Genomic DNA, 15,605 nt, shown 5'->3' on the forward strand with positions numbered 1-15,605 from the left:
CTGTTCTTGAGCTAAGAGAACAGGAACCCTAGTCCTGTATAACCCTTCTACTTAGTTTAGTCGTAGGGATGCATCATGCAAATATTCATGCGTGTAGTTAGCTTTGTGCACATAAAAAGCCACATTGAAATCCATTGTTCTGCTCACAGGGTTATAGTTAGGTGCTTCTGCAAGCATTCGCAGTACTGGTCTTTACTTTGTTTCACAGCAATTGCTGCCACATTAGATGCATGGGCAATTCATGTTTCACCTTTTAAGGCATGTTCCTGCATGTATGGTTTGGATTGTCAGTTCTTCACTCTAAACACTGAAAATATACAGTGATTGGAACAAAATGTTTGAAACTGCCACATGACTAATCATTGCTGTAATGAAATGTCCCTTTTGAAGTTATGCATGATGGATTTTGTGCTACACAATGATGCAGCCTCAGTTACCAAACAAAAATTCACATTTTACACATATTCTGTTCTCTCTCTAAGAACTAGGCAGCTTTCATTTTGAACGCACAGAATCCACAGCAGAACTATATACTAAATGCATATAATTTTTCAGCACGGGTTCCTAATGATTTTTTACATATTTATGTACCAAGTTTACACATTTTATTAAGCAATTATATATACACACATATAGTTATTTACTGAAATCATGACAATATTGATCATTAGCCCACAAATTACATGTAAGAAAAGGCAGATTCACCTAATAAAATTTGCATGAAAAGAACCTCATCATTATGAAACAATCCCCACAACTAATGGACAAATCCAGAATGTAGGTACAAGGAAGAGCCTGGCTTAACTTTACCCAGTGGAAGCTGGTTTTGTAAAGTTAACAGGAATTTCATTTGTAATTGTGAAGTTCCTGTCTTCTGCTGTGTGGGTTTGTTTCACAACATGAACTCCTCTGTTCTTCAGAAGTTTCTACAATTTGTTATGCTATTGCAAGTCAGTTTTTTCCTTATGATAAACTGTAACAAACAAAAGATTATATCCCAATCCATAACAAACAATGGTAATAAGGCACAATATCAGCTTTTACTTACAATGTTAATTTTGTGTGAAATCCAGACCAAAGCAAGGAGATTGTCAAAATTAAAGCTGAGCCTAAGACCAATTTGTTTGCTTAAGTATCAGAGGGGTAGCCGTGTTAGTCTGGATCTGTAAAAGCAGCAACGAATCCTGTGGCACCTTATAGACTAACAGATGTTTTGGAGCATGAGCTTTCGTGGGTGAATGCATGCATCTGACAAAGTGGGTATTCACCAACAAAAGCTCATGCTCCAAAACATCTGTTAGTCTATAAGGTGCCACAGGATTCTTTGCTGCTCTGTTTGCTTAGGTTTTACAAACACATTTAGGGCCTAATCCATAATCAAGCAAAGTCAACTGGAGTCTTTCCATCAACTCAAACAGATTTTGGATCAGGCCCAGATATGCTTCATATACGGCATTCATTTTGCATCTTTTTATTCAGGGACCTTATCCCTTCCCTTTCTGTGGTAAGTTTCTGTGTTTGTCTGATCAAAGATTAGATACTTGTGGCCAGCCACAGCCCAGGTGTCCAAGCAAGGGGAGGGCATAAGAAGGCATTCCCTGCATCCCAACCTTCTTAATTAGGGACCATTCACAGCTGCCACCTTTGTGCTTCTCCCAAGAGTGAGCACAGAAATGTTCAACATTTAATATCTATGTGCTGTATGCTTTTAAAAACTGAAACGAAGTTTGCCACATCTGGGGGCTGAATCTCCCTCCTCTCAGTCTCAACCACTGATGCACTGGCTGTACAAGGGCAGAAACCCCCCCACAATACTGTGTCAAAATTATAGCCAATAAGTGAGTGAGGATCTTCCACCCAACAATAATGCCAGCACAGATAGCAAGTATCATGGGAGCCTCACCTGTATCTACACAGTCAGGGAGCATCTACACTTGGAAGACATAAAAGCCTTTCTGTGCAGGTGCAGTTATGAGTGTTAGCCACCTCCTTCTTAAAGGACATAGCGCTAAGAAATTCTGCACTGTGTCTGTACTAGAACCCTTCCCATTGGCAGAACTACTGGAGCTGAACCACTGAAGAAAGATTTTCCTAGCGTAAACAAGGCCCGAGTGTACTTCTAGCACAGCACAGTGGAATCGCAGGGACAAATTCACTTCTGGAGAAACTTCATTAACTTGAATGGAATTACCAGGGATATATTTAATCCACACTATTTACAAGAATATAGATATGCTGACATAAAGCCCTCAACTAAGAGCTTCATAGAGAAATAATAGAAAAATTAAGAGAATTCATACATTTATTTTAAAGTTTCTTTTATATAAGCCTATTTCTAACGGAATGCTGCTAGTACTAGGATCCCTATTACATTGAACCCTTGCGCTTGCGGTTAAAAGACCACCACTGAGATATTTGTGGCCAGCCACCAAAATAATAATGTAATAATTTGTTAATTATAGCAGTTGCTGCAGCTCTCATTACAGTAGTGGTTGCAAAACAGTTTCCATCATAATAATAAAAGCTAGGTATTTTTCTTAAGGAAAGTGAGTTTGTAGCCTATGAGAGCAAGAGACTAAGAATCTGGGCTACAACTGAGTACAGTGCTGGTTGTCTGCCTGTAAGCATCTTTTGCAGCTGTGCAAATGTACTTCAGTCTTGACCTGCAACAGCCTCCTGCTTTTCCAGTCCTCAGGTTCTCCTTAGTGGGAACTGCCAATCATGATGAATTGTAACAGATTGCATAGTGATTTTGTTATGTGCATGAATAGAAGAGACCAAACACATTTTCACTTGTGACCTAAGCCAGAATTTGAATTCAACTCTTTGGATGTGCAAAGCTCATGCAAGAATTAACTCGAACTCATAGCACAACCGACAGATTCCCTTGACAATAGACTAGCCTCAGAATACCTGTTACAGCACAAAAGTCCAAAGGGAAGTGCCTCTGCTTCATTATAGTTCTGTTTTACATCCCAGTCTCTGAAACACACACATGTAAAACAACAGGTCCACTTTCCAGTGCAAATCACACTGGGCAGCCAACTTTCACTGAAACACAAATCATCTCAACCCTCAGTCATTTTAATCCACTCGGTTGTCCACTTTAAGGAAGTATAAAGAGACAGTAAAGCAAAAATAATGGCTGCTAGGCCAGGGATAAGGGACACAAATAAAACCACCCAAATTAGATGAAATGTGAACTAATTATTTATTTATTCCAAATGTTGGTGGGGGTTACAGAACTCTTGACCGGGGAAAATAGATGAAGTGAATTTACTAGTCTTTGCCATGAATGATTTCCATAGTTTTGGGAGCAATAGGGGAGCTGGACTGGATTTCATGGACACAGGACTTTACAGGAGAGACTTGAAATGCTTCACTAATGCTTCACTCTTCACTAATTAATACACACATTTCAATGCCTTTGTAAGCAGACAAGTGCTAACAGCTGGAGTTTCTTTTATAGGTGCAGAATAATCTCTGGTACATGCTGAGCAGAAGGAAACGGAGAACAACATGCTGCAGATTCAGAAGGCTTTCCCAGTCATGGAGGTATTCTTTTATATATTCTATAAGCAAAGTTTGACCAGAGCATCAGGCAATGCAATACAGTGCCAAGTATTATCTCCAAGTATGATACAGAGGAATAAAACCATAAGAAGTGATGAGGATAGATTTAGTGGCACATAGGGCATTCTCATGCCTCTTATTAATACACAAAAGAACATATATGAGCTTTGAATGTTTTCTTAATAGACTCTGTGCATGATTTCACCATTGCTTTGCACCTCATTTACACCTATAAGAAGTGGGTGCAAAACTCCCACCAGCGTGAGTGGAGCATAATCATTTGGTAGCATTTGACGCCTGTTTTGTACAAAAGTAAATGGTTACACAAGTGGGAAGGAAGGGGTAAATCAAACCTTCTGTGTTTAAAATAATTTTTATAGCATGAACAATAGATCTTAAAGAACTGTTTAGAGTTGATGGGAATTTTCCAATACACCTTTTGTTAGGATACAATATCCTTTTTTCACCCTCTTTCCCTGTTCTTTAAAGCTAACAGTATCTGTTCTATCAATTTAATATCTGTTATGTGCTCTATCTGGGGACAATATCCTGCCCGGGCAGGTTAATGATGAAGGAGTTATGATAGATCTTTTCCATCTCTAATTTCCTTGATTTCATTTACATGAAAACATCTTGGTTTCTGAATAGTTTATTTCCTCCAGCAGTTTGTTCCCTGCCTGAATTCACAGTCCTATCTGTGATGTCACACTTGGCTTTTGCAGAAGTTATGGTCATGTTACAAACACAGGTTACAATTAGAGATGGGCAAATCTCAAAAGGTTTGTTTCAAATCAGTATTCCTAGGAACTGATTTACGTTACATTCACATCATTTACCTTAAGGCCTGTTTACACTACTCTGGAATTACATTTACACTCACTTTAAGGCCCTTTATGATACCAGATTGGTGAAAAGAGGCATTAAAGTAAATAAGACCCACTTTGTTTTTGCCACCAGCGTGATCAGAGGGGAATCAGCCCTCACAGATTCAGACTTAGTGGTGCTCAAAATATAAGTACCATCTCTGCAGAATGCTTCCCCCTACCTAAGGGCAAGTCTACACTACAAAATGAAGTTGACTTTAGTTAGGTCAACGTATAGCCACTGCAGTAATTACTGAGGTTTTTCATGTCCACACTATTTCCACTCCCCTCCCCCTGGTGGTGGTGTGCATCCTCACCAGGAGCATTTTCACTGACTTGGCTTTGTGGGGCATTCACAGCTGAAGCCCTGCTGCTGGGGGTTGATAGCCCAAACTGTGAGCCCTACACAGGGCTCACAGCTGGAGCCACCACCCCGCCGTGGGGCTGACAGCCAACAGGGAATGTAAGTAATGCAGTGTCTACATTGACCCTGTGTCGCCTTACCTGTATCGACTTAAGTGCTATGCCTTTCATGGAGGTGGAATTATTAATTTGATGTAGCAGGTGATTTACATCAGTGGGAGCTACATTTTAGTGTTGATGCTTACAGAGTTAGGTCTACGTAAGCTGCCTTTTGTCAACGTAACTCTGTAGTGTAGACCAGTCCTAAGTCTTCTCAGAATGTTGACTCCATAGATTTCATCTGGATTCTGCCCCTTTACCTGACACCCTAGAAAGATCCACAAGGGAAGGCCAGCATAAATTATTACTACAGACAGTTATTTCCCTTCTGTGTGCTGAAAGACAGACAGACAGACACACACACACACACACACGTGTTGAGTAGCAGAGATAGCTACAGTTTGGAGGAGGCCCTGACTGTTGCTGTCCAGAAAAGGTAAGAAGCATGATTAAATGCTGAGGTAATGGGGATCCCATGTTTTGTGGGTGCCTGGGGTTGGGTACCAAACCCTCCTTTCCCCTCATAATAGAAAAATCAGAACCAGAGTGCACTGAGCTCTAAGTTAATTTTGAAAGAGTTTTGTAATAGAGTACCGTTCTGAGCCAGCAGCAGCTCTTTACCAATAAGACATTTAATTACAGATGCCTCACCCTTGAAACATGGTGACTGAAGCTCATTACTGTTTCATAGTGTTCTGAGGCAAGTGAGCTCAGCCAGTATTAGACTGGTTCCTTAATAACTGACACAGAAGGAAGACAGGAAGGAAGGGGAGTGTGAGCCACACTTGAAAATGATTTCCTTTCCTTGAGATAAGGAGAATGATCTGAGACCTCAAACTGCTGTTTAAATGCATTGCTTTTTAACAAAACAGTACAAGAGTTTGAGAAAAAAGCATGGAACTAAGAAGGGAGTGGAGCACTGATGTTGCACTTAAATATGGTCTACTTAGAGAACTTTAACAAAAATAAGAAACCTTCTCCACTAGGTACCGTAAGTTTCTCCAAATACTCTCAACTCTATAATTTACCTTCTAAAAGTGTTCCTTTCTGGTACAGTGACTGCGGCTGAGATCAGGCACTGAACAAAGATCATTATCTGAATCTTAACCCCAAATAATTAAGTCTTATCATGAAGCCTGCATATACTGTAACTGAAGGTAGTGTTCATGCAATAGTTGCTAATTCCTGAACAGAAATCCAAGTGAAGAGTAATGTCATAATCTAGATTGTGAAGAAATAATATACTTGTTCTAACACAAGAGCTAGAACAAGAAACCAACCACCGGAGAGAGCTCAGATGCTGGTTCAGCTTCTTCTTTTTACCCTTGGGTTATCTTGTATTGTGTCACTATAGGAATGGTAACTTTCCATGGATCAGAGCAGTTTTGGAAGGTCTTCTGCACTCTGTTGATCTGTGGTTCCTCCTGCGATACTGGCTAAGGCAACAACCTGGTACAGTCTGTCTGGTTGGCTACTGTAGTCCTTATCTTGGTTGTGGCTACTGTTCCCAGGGAACCCGAGGCCAGAGGTGTATTCAGAAGGCTGTTCTATTCCCTGGACGTTGCTGCATGTTATTATAATGCTGGGTATCTGGGCTGCAGACAGTCTAGAGTGAGAGTCTCCTTTTCGTAGTCCAGTGCCATTCAGGCCCTCACCTGTCTTAAGCATGCAAGGATTTAAGAGAAATGTAAAACACAGATGTCTGCAAGATGATCAGATTGCAGCAGTCCACTAAAAGGGAAAGTGACAAACATTTGGACAAGCACTCTGACAATCGCCACAGCTAAATCAAAACAAATCTTATATGAATGGGAAAGAATTTGACCTGGAGACTTTTTTGATGTATCCCGGGAGTCACTTCTGAGAAATATCTTACTAAAAAATCTAATATATCAAAGCACAGAGCTTACATTCCTTAACACTATGATACTTCAGGCACATTCTCCAGTACTCTGATGAAGGGTCAGGTTATTCATAGCACATGCCTCCGTGAACAATAGTGCAAAGAAGCCAGCATAAGGGTCCGGTAAAGCTAGAAGTACACATGAATTCCAGAAAATAGATGGTTACTTCCTTACAAAAATCTAATCAAATCAGATGGCAATTGAGGCATTATCAGGGTAAGAGATGATAAAAACTAGATCAAAGTGAACCACAGCATGGAAGCCTTAAAATGAGACACCAAATAGTGAAGTAAACAATGATGTAAGAGAGGAAACAGTGGAAAGGTGAATAGAATTAATTCAGCAATGGAAAATACTGGATGAGACCAGTGAAGGACCAAGAAAAGGAGGGTGTTAGAATATCATCTTCATCAAGCTGTAGAGAGAATGGTAAAACTTACTACTAACTATGAAAAGACCTACTTCAGGCACGTGTGTTAGCATTCACAGTGCAGTCTAAAGATAACAGAGATTTACACCCAAATGCTGATTTCTGCCAATAATTCTTCCCTCTTTTTTTCCCCCACCTAGCTGGATTTAGGGCAGATGGATTAGAGTTAATCCACTCATGGGATATGTTAAAAAATTATTGCTGTGCCACAGCATTGTCATCAGACGAGAATATATTAGTATGGGACTGCTCAAAAGGCTGGTGCTCTCCCAAGTTATAAAAATATATTAAAAAAAAAAAATCACACACACAACCCCATCCCAAAACCACTTACTTGCATTTCCTCAAGGCAATACATTCTAGATGGCAGGGCCTACACAAACAAAGAGTAACAAAAGGTTAACAGCTCTCTTTTCTACAGCAATATTCAGTGACTGTGGAATATTTTCCTTTTTGTAGGAAGAAACACTTTACTCCAAAGCAAATCCTCTACAAAACAAGAGTCAGGAAATATTTTTTCTTTCTCAACGGGGTTAGAAAAGAAGTGTCTGTTATTAAAACAAAAGACACAACAGGACTACTATCCCTTATCTTAAATGCACAAAAGTAAATAAATCTCTTGCATATCATTTCCTTTCTCCAGCATGATCCATATTGGATAGGAAAAAAGATAAGCACCTGATGTTTCAAAACTACCCTTGCAAAACCTGTCATAGTATGCTACAGTTATGACCCCAAATACAGCATTAACTGTTGTAGGATATGATTTTTTTTTCAGTTTTTGCTTTAATAATCTGAAAGACAAACAAAGCTATATTTTCTATAACATTTTCTAGGATTTTTGTGAGTTCAGGATCCTCCTTCCATTTTTCTTTGCACTCTTGCTGACACTTTATGGTTTGGACACTAGTAAGGGCACAGTCAAGTTTTAGAGTCATGGTTTCCACTTAAGTTCATTAGGAGAACTCTTTTCTTCCTCATTCATCTTACTTGTTTCAAGATATAGAATATTAGGATTGGAAGGAACCTCAGAAGGTCATCTAGTCCAACCCCCTGCTCAAAGCAGGACCAATCCCCAGATTTTTACCCCAGTTCCCCAAGTGGCCCCCTCAAGGATTGAACTCACAACCCTGGGTTTAGCAGGCCAATGCTCAAACCACTGAGCTACCCCTCCCCCCATATAATTAAGGCTTATACAGTATACTTTATCTTCAATTGATAGTCCAACAGCAAGCCTGTTTAACATTTAATTAACAAACTATTTTACAATTAGCTTAGTTGTTTAGTATTTTAGACTAAGTTCTTTGGAGCAGGAACCTCATCTTGCTACAATATGTGTTCATACAGAACCTAACACAAAGGGGATCCAATCCTGATCAGGGCTTCTAAGCACTAGTGAGGAGCCCAGTGAGGTCTGTAACTTCTACTATTTACCCCTGATTAAATCGGGGAGGGAGGGGCACCTCAGGGGAGCCGGGGGGCAGCACCACACCGCCCAGATGGGAACCCCACTGGTGCTGGGGTGGGGGGGAAGCAGCGTGCGGCCCAGGATCCTGCTGGTGCTGGGGGGAGGCAGGGCTGGAAGGCTCCCTACCTAGCTCTGCGGGGACATCCCCCTCACTCAGCTCCTAGGTAGCTCTGTGCGCTGCCTCCACCCAGAGCGCCAGCTTCACAGCTCCCACTGGCCGGAAACTGCGGCCAATGGCAGCTGCGGAGGAAGTGCCTGCAGGTGGAGGCAGTGTGCGGAGCTGCCTGGCCATGCCTCCGTCTAGGAGCTGAGCGAAGGGGATGTCGCTGCTTCCAGGGAGCCCCCTGAGGTAAGCACCACCCAGATCCTGCCTCACGCCGTCCTATGCCCCAACCCCCTGTCCCCTCCCACACCCAAACTCCTGCTGGCGGAAGGGGGAGCAGTGGCCTGAGACTGCTCCAGCAGCAGTCGTTGCGACTGGTGCAAGGGCTACCTGAGCTGCCCCCAGGCCAGGTGTACTGGCCACTGCAGAAGTCACAGAATCTGTCACCTCTGTGACAAACTCACAGCCTTACTTATGATCATATCTTGCACAGTTAACGGGGGGAGGGGTGGCAGAGCTTAGTCTGTGTTCAGAGATTAGAAAAGAATCACTGCTTTCTTTCCTTAATTCAACTCCTGACAAATACTGTACTAAAATAATACTTACAACAGGAGAGGAAATGCACTCTCTGACATTCAGCTCCACCATGGAAATGTCATCGGCATCTTCAGAAGTCTAAAAGATAAACAAGAACAAAAAGCTCATACATGACACATAGGCATGTCACAATATTTGACACCAAGTGGCATGTGAAATACAAGAAGCACAGGGGCCAAGGGGAGGAGGAAACTGAAGGATTGAAAAATAGTGAACTACAAAGGACAGTGTTATTTTGTATTTCTAGCCTCCATCTCAGTTAATTAGTTACAATATATGACTATGGAGCATAAAAAAGTGTGTTCATTATAAGTAATTTAGACACTGCAGAACACATGATGAATAAGCAACAAATGACAGTTTAAAAACAGAAATACAAGACGATCAGAAGCAAAGAACAAAACATCCTGCCTCCTCTGCCTCTTGCAAATGTGACAAAGACAACTGGAAAATGAACCAGTGCTGAAAATAGAAAGCCGAGGACCTTTTACAGCCTCAAGGTCATTACTCATCACATTCATATCACTTCAAGCTATAAAGTGTCTTAACCACATAAAGTTAACCCTTAGGGTTATTTCCCTCCACTATGTAGGAACTCTCATTACTGAAATCAAGATGATATTAAATAAAGATAAGTGCAAAGTACTATACTTAGGAATGAAAAAATCAAATGCACAACTACAAACTGAGGAATAACTTTCTAGGTCAGTGGTTCTCAAAGCTGGTCCACTGCTTGTTCAGGGAAAGCCCCTGGTGGGCTGGACCGGTTTGTTTACCTGCTGCGTCCGCAGGTTCGGCTGATTGCGGCTCCCACTGGCCGTGGTTTGCCGCTCCAGGCCAATGGTGGTTGTGGGAAGGGCGGCCAGCACATCCCTCGGCCTGCGCTGCTTCCCACAGCCCCCATTGGCCTGGAGTGGTGAACTGCGGCTAGGGGAAGCCACAATCGGCCGAATCTGCAGATGTGGCAGGTAAACAAATCGGGCCTGCCCACCAGGGGCTTTCCCTGAACAAGCGGTGGACCGGCTTTGAAAACCACTGTTCTAGGTGATAGTAGTGCTGAAAAGGACTGGGGTTAAAGTGAATCACAAATTGAATGAGTCCAGAGTGTGATGCAGTTTCAAAAAAGGCTATCATCATTCTGGGATATATCACAGGAGTGTCGGGTGCAAGACACAGGAAGTAATTGTCCTGCTCTGCTCGGCACTGGTGAGGCCTCAGCTGGAGTATTGTATCCAGTTCTGGGTGTCACACTGCAGGAACAATCTGGCCAAACTGGAGAGTCCAGAGGAGAGCAACAAAAATGATAAAAAGTCTAGAAACCTTCCCCTATGAAGAAAGGTTAAAAAATCTGGGCAAGTTTAATCTTGAGAAAATAGTGAGGGGAGACCTAATAACAATCTTCAAATATGTTAAGGTCTGTTATAAAGAGGATGGGGATCAATTGTTTTTCATGTCTACTAAAGGTAGGACAGGAAGTAATGGGCTTAATCTGCAGCAAGAGAGATTTAGGTTAGATATTAAGAAAAAACTAACTATAAGAGTAATTAAGATCTGGAGTAGGCTTCCAAGCAGAGATGTTGACTTTGTGATTTCCCCAGAGGTGCTGGACCCCCACTCGGCCCCTGCCCCGCCCCTACTCTACACCTTCCCCCAAGCTCCCACCCGCACCCCACCTCTTACTGCGCCTGTTCTGCACTGCCTCTTCTTGCTCCATTCTGCCCCTTCCCCCCTCTTCCTGCCCCTTCTCCTCTCCCCCAGTACCTCCTATACACCTCTGAACAGCCGATCAGAGCAGATGGAAGGCGCTGGGAGCGCCCCCGGAGTTGGTACTTAAGCTTCCAAGGGAAGTTGTGGCATCTCCGTCATTAAGAACAGGTTAGACAAATACTTGTGAAGGATGGTCTAGTTTTACCTGGTCCTGCCTCAGTACAGGGGGCTGGACTTAATCATTTCTTGAGGTTCCTTCCAGCCCTACCTTTCTATGTCTCTATTCTAATTATGAAAAAATATGCAGATTTGTTAACTCATTGGCTGTTTGAGAACTTGGACGGTGCACAGCATATATTACCTTTTCAAAAATCCCAGAATCATGGCTTTTCAGTTTGGATTTGGCTTTTGTGTCACTGGTTTCAACAGCGTATTTGCCTATTTCACAGGAAAGCTGTTTACTGACTGGTCTGGAGATCACACTAACAACATCAACTTCTGTATCAGTCCAGCCCTGCAATGAATACAACGGAAACAAGCACTTTAGGTTGCCTTTGGGTCCAGTTACTCTGGCCAATAACATGAAGTTACATTTTACATGGACATGATTCGTAAAGGGGAAAGACCATAAGAGAGATATTTCAAAGAAGACAGCTGCTTGTACACAACATCATACACCCAAAAGGTTTTAGAATAGTGCAAGCAACACTGTAAAGGTTGGAAAGCCTAAAACTTGGTCTACATATTTTTCTGGGGCTGATTGAAAAATTCTGATCAAGTTTTCCTGTCAGTTTTTTTGAAAATTCCATGGTGTGGGTGTGGAGAAATATAGTCCAGGCAGGAAGCAGCACTTTCTGGGAAGAATGGGGGCATGAGGGACCCAGAATTACAACTCCCATGAGGCATCACAGCAGCTCAGGTAGAAGCACAGATTAATGTCAATCAAAATGTTTTGACATTTCACAACTGGAAAATGTTTTGGAGTTTTTCATTCCGTGAAAAGATTTGATTTTTTGAAGAAAATGTCAGAATTTTCTTACAAAACAGAAATTCTTGTTTTCTATCCGCTCTAATTGTTCCTTATATTGGGAGAGCGAGAGAGAGCAAGAGAGAGTGTATTTTAAGAAAACAAAGAAAGAAAAGTGTATATAGCAAAGCACTCAGAAGCAGTGAGTAGCCTACAACAACAAAGCAAATATTAATACAGGGTAACACTAGTTAGAACACAGATTTCACTCTCAAGCTCTAGGAAGTTGTTATAAGCAATTGTGAGAAAATAGGTTTTAAAAATACCTTGACAATGTCCTTTTAAATGGGTACATATTAGAGTGAAAACGAGTAGACACATAAGAGACCTTTTCATAGCACCATTGTTCAAAATTGCCTAAAAACCTTGATATATGTTTTTATCAAAAGGATACAGACTCATCTAGAGGAAGGTCAGCCCTGAAATGATTCTGTTGACTTCAACAGAATTTGTATCTGCTTCCGATGGAGCTGAATTTGCTTCAATGTCTTTTTGGTTCTGTCACCAGTTTTGTTCTGTTTTTACCCGAATAGTGAAACATCACACATTCTATACTTCACATTTTACATATACAATGGATGTAATGATCACCACCTGCATCGGATCAGTTGGCTATAAAATGAGTTAGTTTTGTTTTGTAAAGCCAGTCTTTACTTGTACTGCTGTAGTTTGCCACTTTCTACTGTAAAGATCTGTTTGGAAATTATTTTCCTTGAGATTTTTAAAAGGCATGAAAAAAAATTGCACCCTTTTGAGTGCAAGTAAGTTGTAGATAGAGAATTTAACTGTTTGTGGGGGTGCTAAATTAGAGCCAGTTATAACTTGATTGACCAACCTGGGCACAAAATATGTTTTTGCTCTGTCTTTTTGCATTGTACATGTCTGGGGAAAGGAAACTCCTGGTTTCCTGGTTTTGCATGTGATGATCAAACATATTAATTAAGGAAAAAGTTGTCAAAGACAATATTTGGCCAAATTCTGTCTTAAAGTCATATCCTACTTTCCCCTTGAATGTCAGTATTTAGAGAAAGGTATGTGTGACAAGCTTCAACTTCCTACTAAATTAGTGATGAGTCAGAATTCCTAATGAAATCGGGGTATGATGTGTTCAACTTAACAATTTAAAGGACCCAGCCTGGAGGGAGATAACATTTCTGTTTGAAAATTTTGTATCTACTATAGTTCCAAAGCAGACCTAAGGTTATTGATGCTTTGAAATTTATATACTTTGAGAATCTGACAGCAGTTTGTCAGTTTCACTGTTTTCCCTGCCTAACCAGGCTTCAATCTACATGACTGCAAGTGTCTGACTGGGCAAATCTGGTTGCAGAATGTGGGCCTTACATTTCTCCCTTGCTGAAAACCCCTTATATCAGCAAGGTAGTAGAGAAGGGGAGCAGGAAAGCATACTAATAGTTTTGAAAGAGTATTTCTTTTTAAAAAATTCAAGATACATCATTTAAAGTGTGTTTTGCCAGAAACTGTTAGTGGATTTCAAAATATTCAAGTTGAACAATGTCTTTTAGCCTGATGGGTTTAATTTTGATTGGCTTGATAAGTCAGAAGTACAACATTAAAAAAAAATTGAAAAAAAAAAATCACAGTTAAAAGTAACTGTCAGAATTCAAAACTTAACTATATCAACTGAAAGGATATTAGCTTGAAAACATGAACACTCACATAGAACATAATGACATTTTTCCATTTTAGGAATCGTATAAAAATGGTTGAAAATAGAACACTAATGTGCCATTAATAACCTAGAAAGAGATGTGGACTCCAGAAATCTGACCTGCTTCTGGCTACCATGCAGAAACAACCTTTGGCAATACTTAGTTTGGCAGCAGTGAGCTTTTGAGGTCTTCTGGAAAAATTATTCTGTGATGGATTTTGTTGATCTGTCTATATCTGCCAAATAATCTGTTTCTAAATGCAGCTCATTTCATGTTCAGAAAGCACATTGGCTCTTTCTTTACAACCTTGCCTCCTTCCAAGCACTACTTGGGGACTGCAGTCTCACTTTTAAGTGTCCAAGTTCCAGATCTGTGGTCACTGAACCAGCACAGGCTAAGTCCCATTCACTTTTTGTCTTTCTAGTAGTGCATCTTTCCATTCTCCCATGAGTGTCACAAATCTGTAAGAATATCTATGTTATTTGCATCCTGCTTTTAAACTTTATCTTCCTTTTTAATTGCTTTATCCCCAAACAATTATCCCCCTCTAAGAGAGCCTTTGTACCTAGCACCATAATGCATCTTTTCATCTAATCTACCTACCACTTTGAAGGATGCTATGTGAAAATTATTTACTTGCTTTTAAAAAATAAACATATCTGAAGGGTTTTCCTTACTGATTCACTGTCTGAGAGAGAGGATTGCCGTCTCTTTCCTTTCTGCAGTCCACTTATCTCAGACTGGCTGGTAATAGTGGATCGTCTGGTTGAGAGATACCTGCTGCAAGACCTGGAGTCTTTACGAGAAACTCTTAGCAGGGGTCGAAGGCACGGCACATACTTTGCAATGGCCATTCTAGTGGATAAAAAATAGAACCAATCAATTCCCTCTGCCTAAATAAAGCTGCCAGCACAAAAAGCCGCTCACCATAAACATTAAATTTATTCAGACGGACACATGATGCACAGACTGAAAAGTTACTGGGTACAGTAGTTAAAGTTTCCCAGATTTCAAATACTGCTTTGTGTGCAACTGCTCTACAAGATAGTTTTAAATAAATGAGACATAAGTGCTTTACAGTATTCTGTTGAGTCAAAATTTACTACCAACATTGCTGGGCAGGGATAAGAATATTAAAATGTAATTTTTTCACTGAAACCAGCTACTGAAATGTTTTATCTGATTAAAGTCTAACTGGGATAATAAAGCTCCTGGCCCTTTAAACTGAAAGTAGAATTACCGCATAGAGAATTATTTTAATCTCTCCTTAAGCAGCTATTCTAACTTCCTCCTGGGTATCTGCTCACGTATTATCGGTGTGGTGGTATAAACTCTAAAGCAAACTGTTCTTTCTGGATTGGGGTGGGAGGGATCATTTTTACCACACTGCTCTTTTCCCCACCCCATAGTTCCCAGAATGCTTTTGAAAGGGGAGAAGTAATATTGCATGGCTTAGCCATGCTTGTTCACATCACATATCCCTCATCTGAACTTGACCTGGGGTTGACTTGGATGTTACAACTAATAACCAATTATTCGATGCCTGAACAATGGAAGCATGAAGGAGGAACAGGAAGCCCACAACACATGCAAGAAATGGAGCCATTTACCAAACTCCATCTCTCATTGGTTTGGGTAACTTGACAAACTGCTATTTGCAACATTGACAAATAGGTATATCTCCCAAGGAAATATTGCGAGAAACATACCATAAAACTTGGTTTTTTAGCCAGGGAAGGTCCCTACCCTTTATCAGATCAATGAGTACAGCTATCACCCTTCCATAAATGTCTCTAGC

General features: G+C 40.9%; 1 protein-coding gene across 1 annotated transcript in view; it reads right to left on the reverse strand.

Annotated features, from left to right (window-relative positions):
• Positions 1-1,324: 1,324 nt before the first annotated feature.
• Positions 1,325-15,605, reverse strand: part of OPN4 (opsin 4) — a 42,986-nt gene continuing 28,705 nt past the window's right edge. The window contains 5 exon segments of the mRNA XM_050958597.1: positions 1,325-6,557; positions 7,567-7,605; positions 9,410-9,478; positions 11,469-11,621; positions 14,485-14,662. Coding sequence (XP_050814554.1) covers positions 6,273-6,557; positions 7,567-7,605; positions 9,410-9,478; positions 11,469-11,621; positions 14,485-14,662 — 724 coding nt within the window. The 3' untranslated portion in view covers positions 1,325-6,272.

The sequence above is a fragment of the Gopherus flavomarginatus genome, chromosome 6, assembly GCF_025201925.1.
Source record: "Gopherus flavomarginatus isolate rGopFla2 chromosome 6, rGopFla2.mat.asm, whole genome shotgun sequence".
NCBI classification, from domain to species: domain Eukaryota; kingdom Metazoa; phylum Chordata; order Testudines; family Testudinidae; genus Gopherus; species Gopherus flavomarginatus.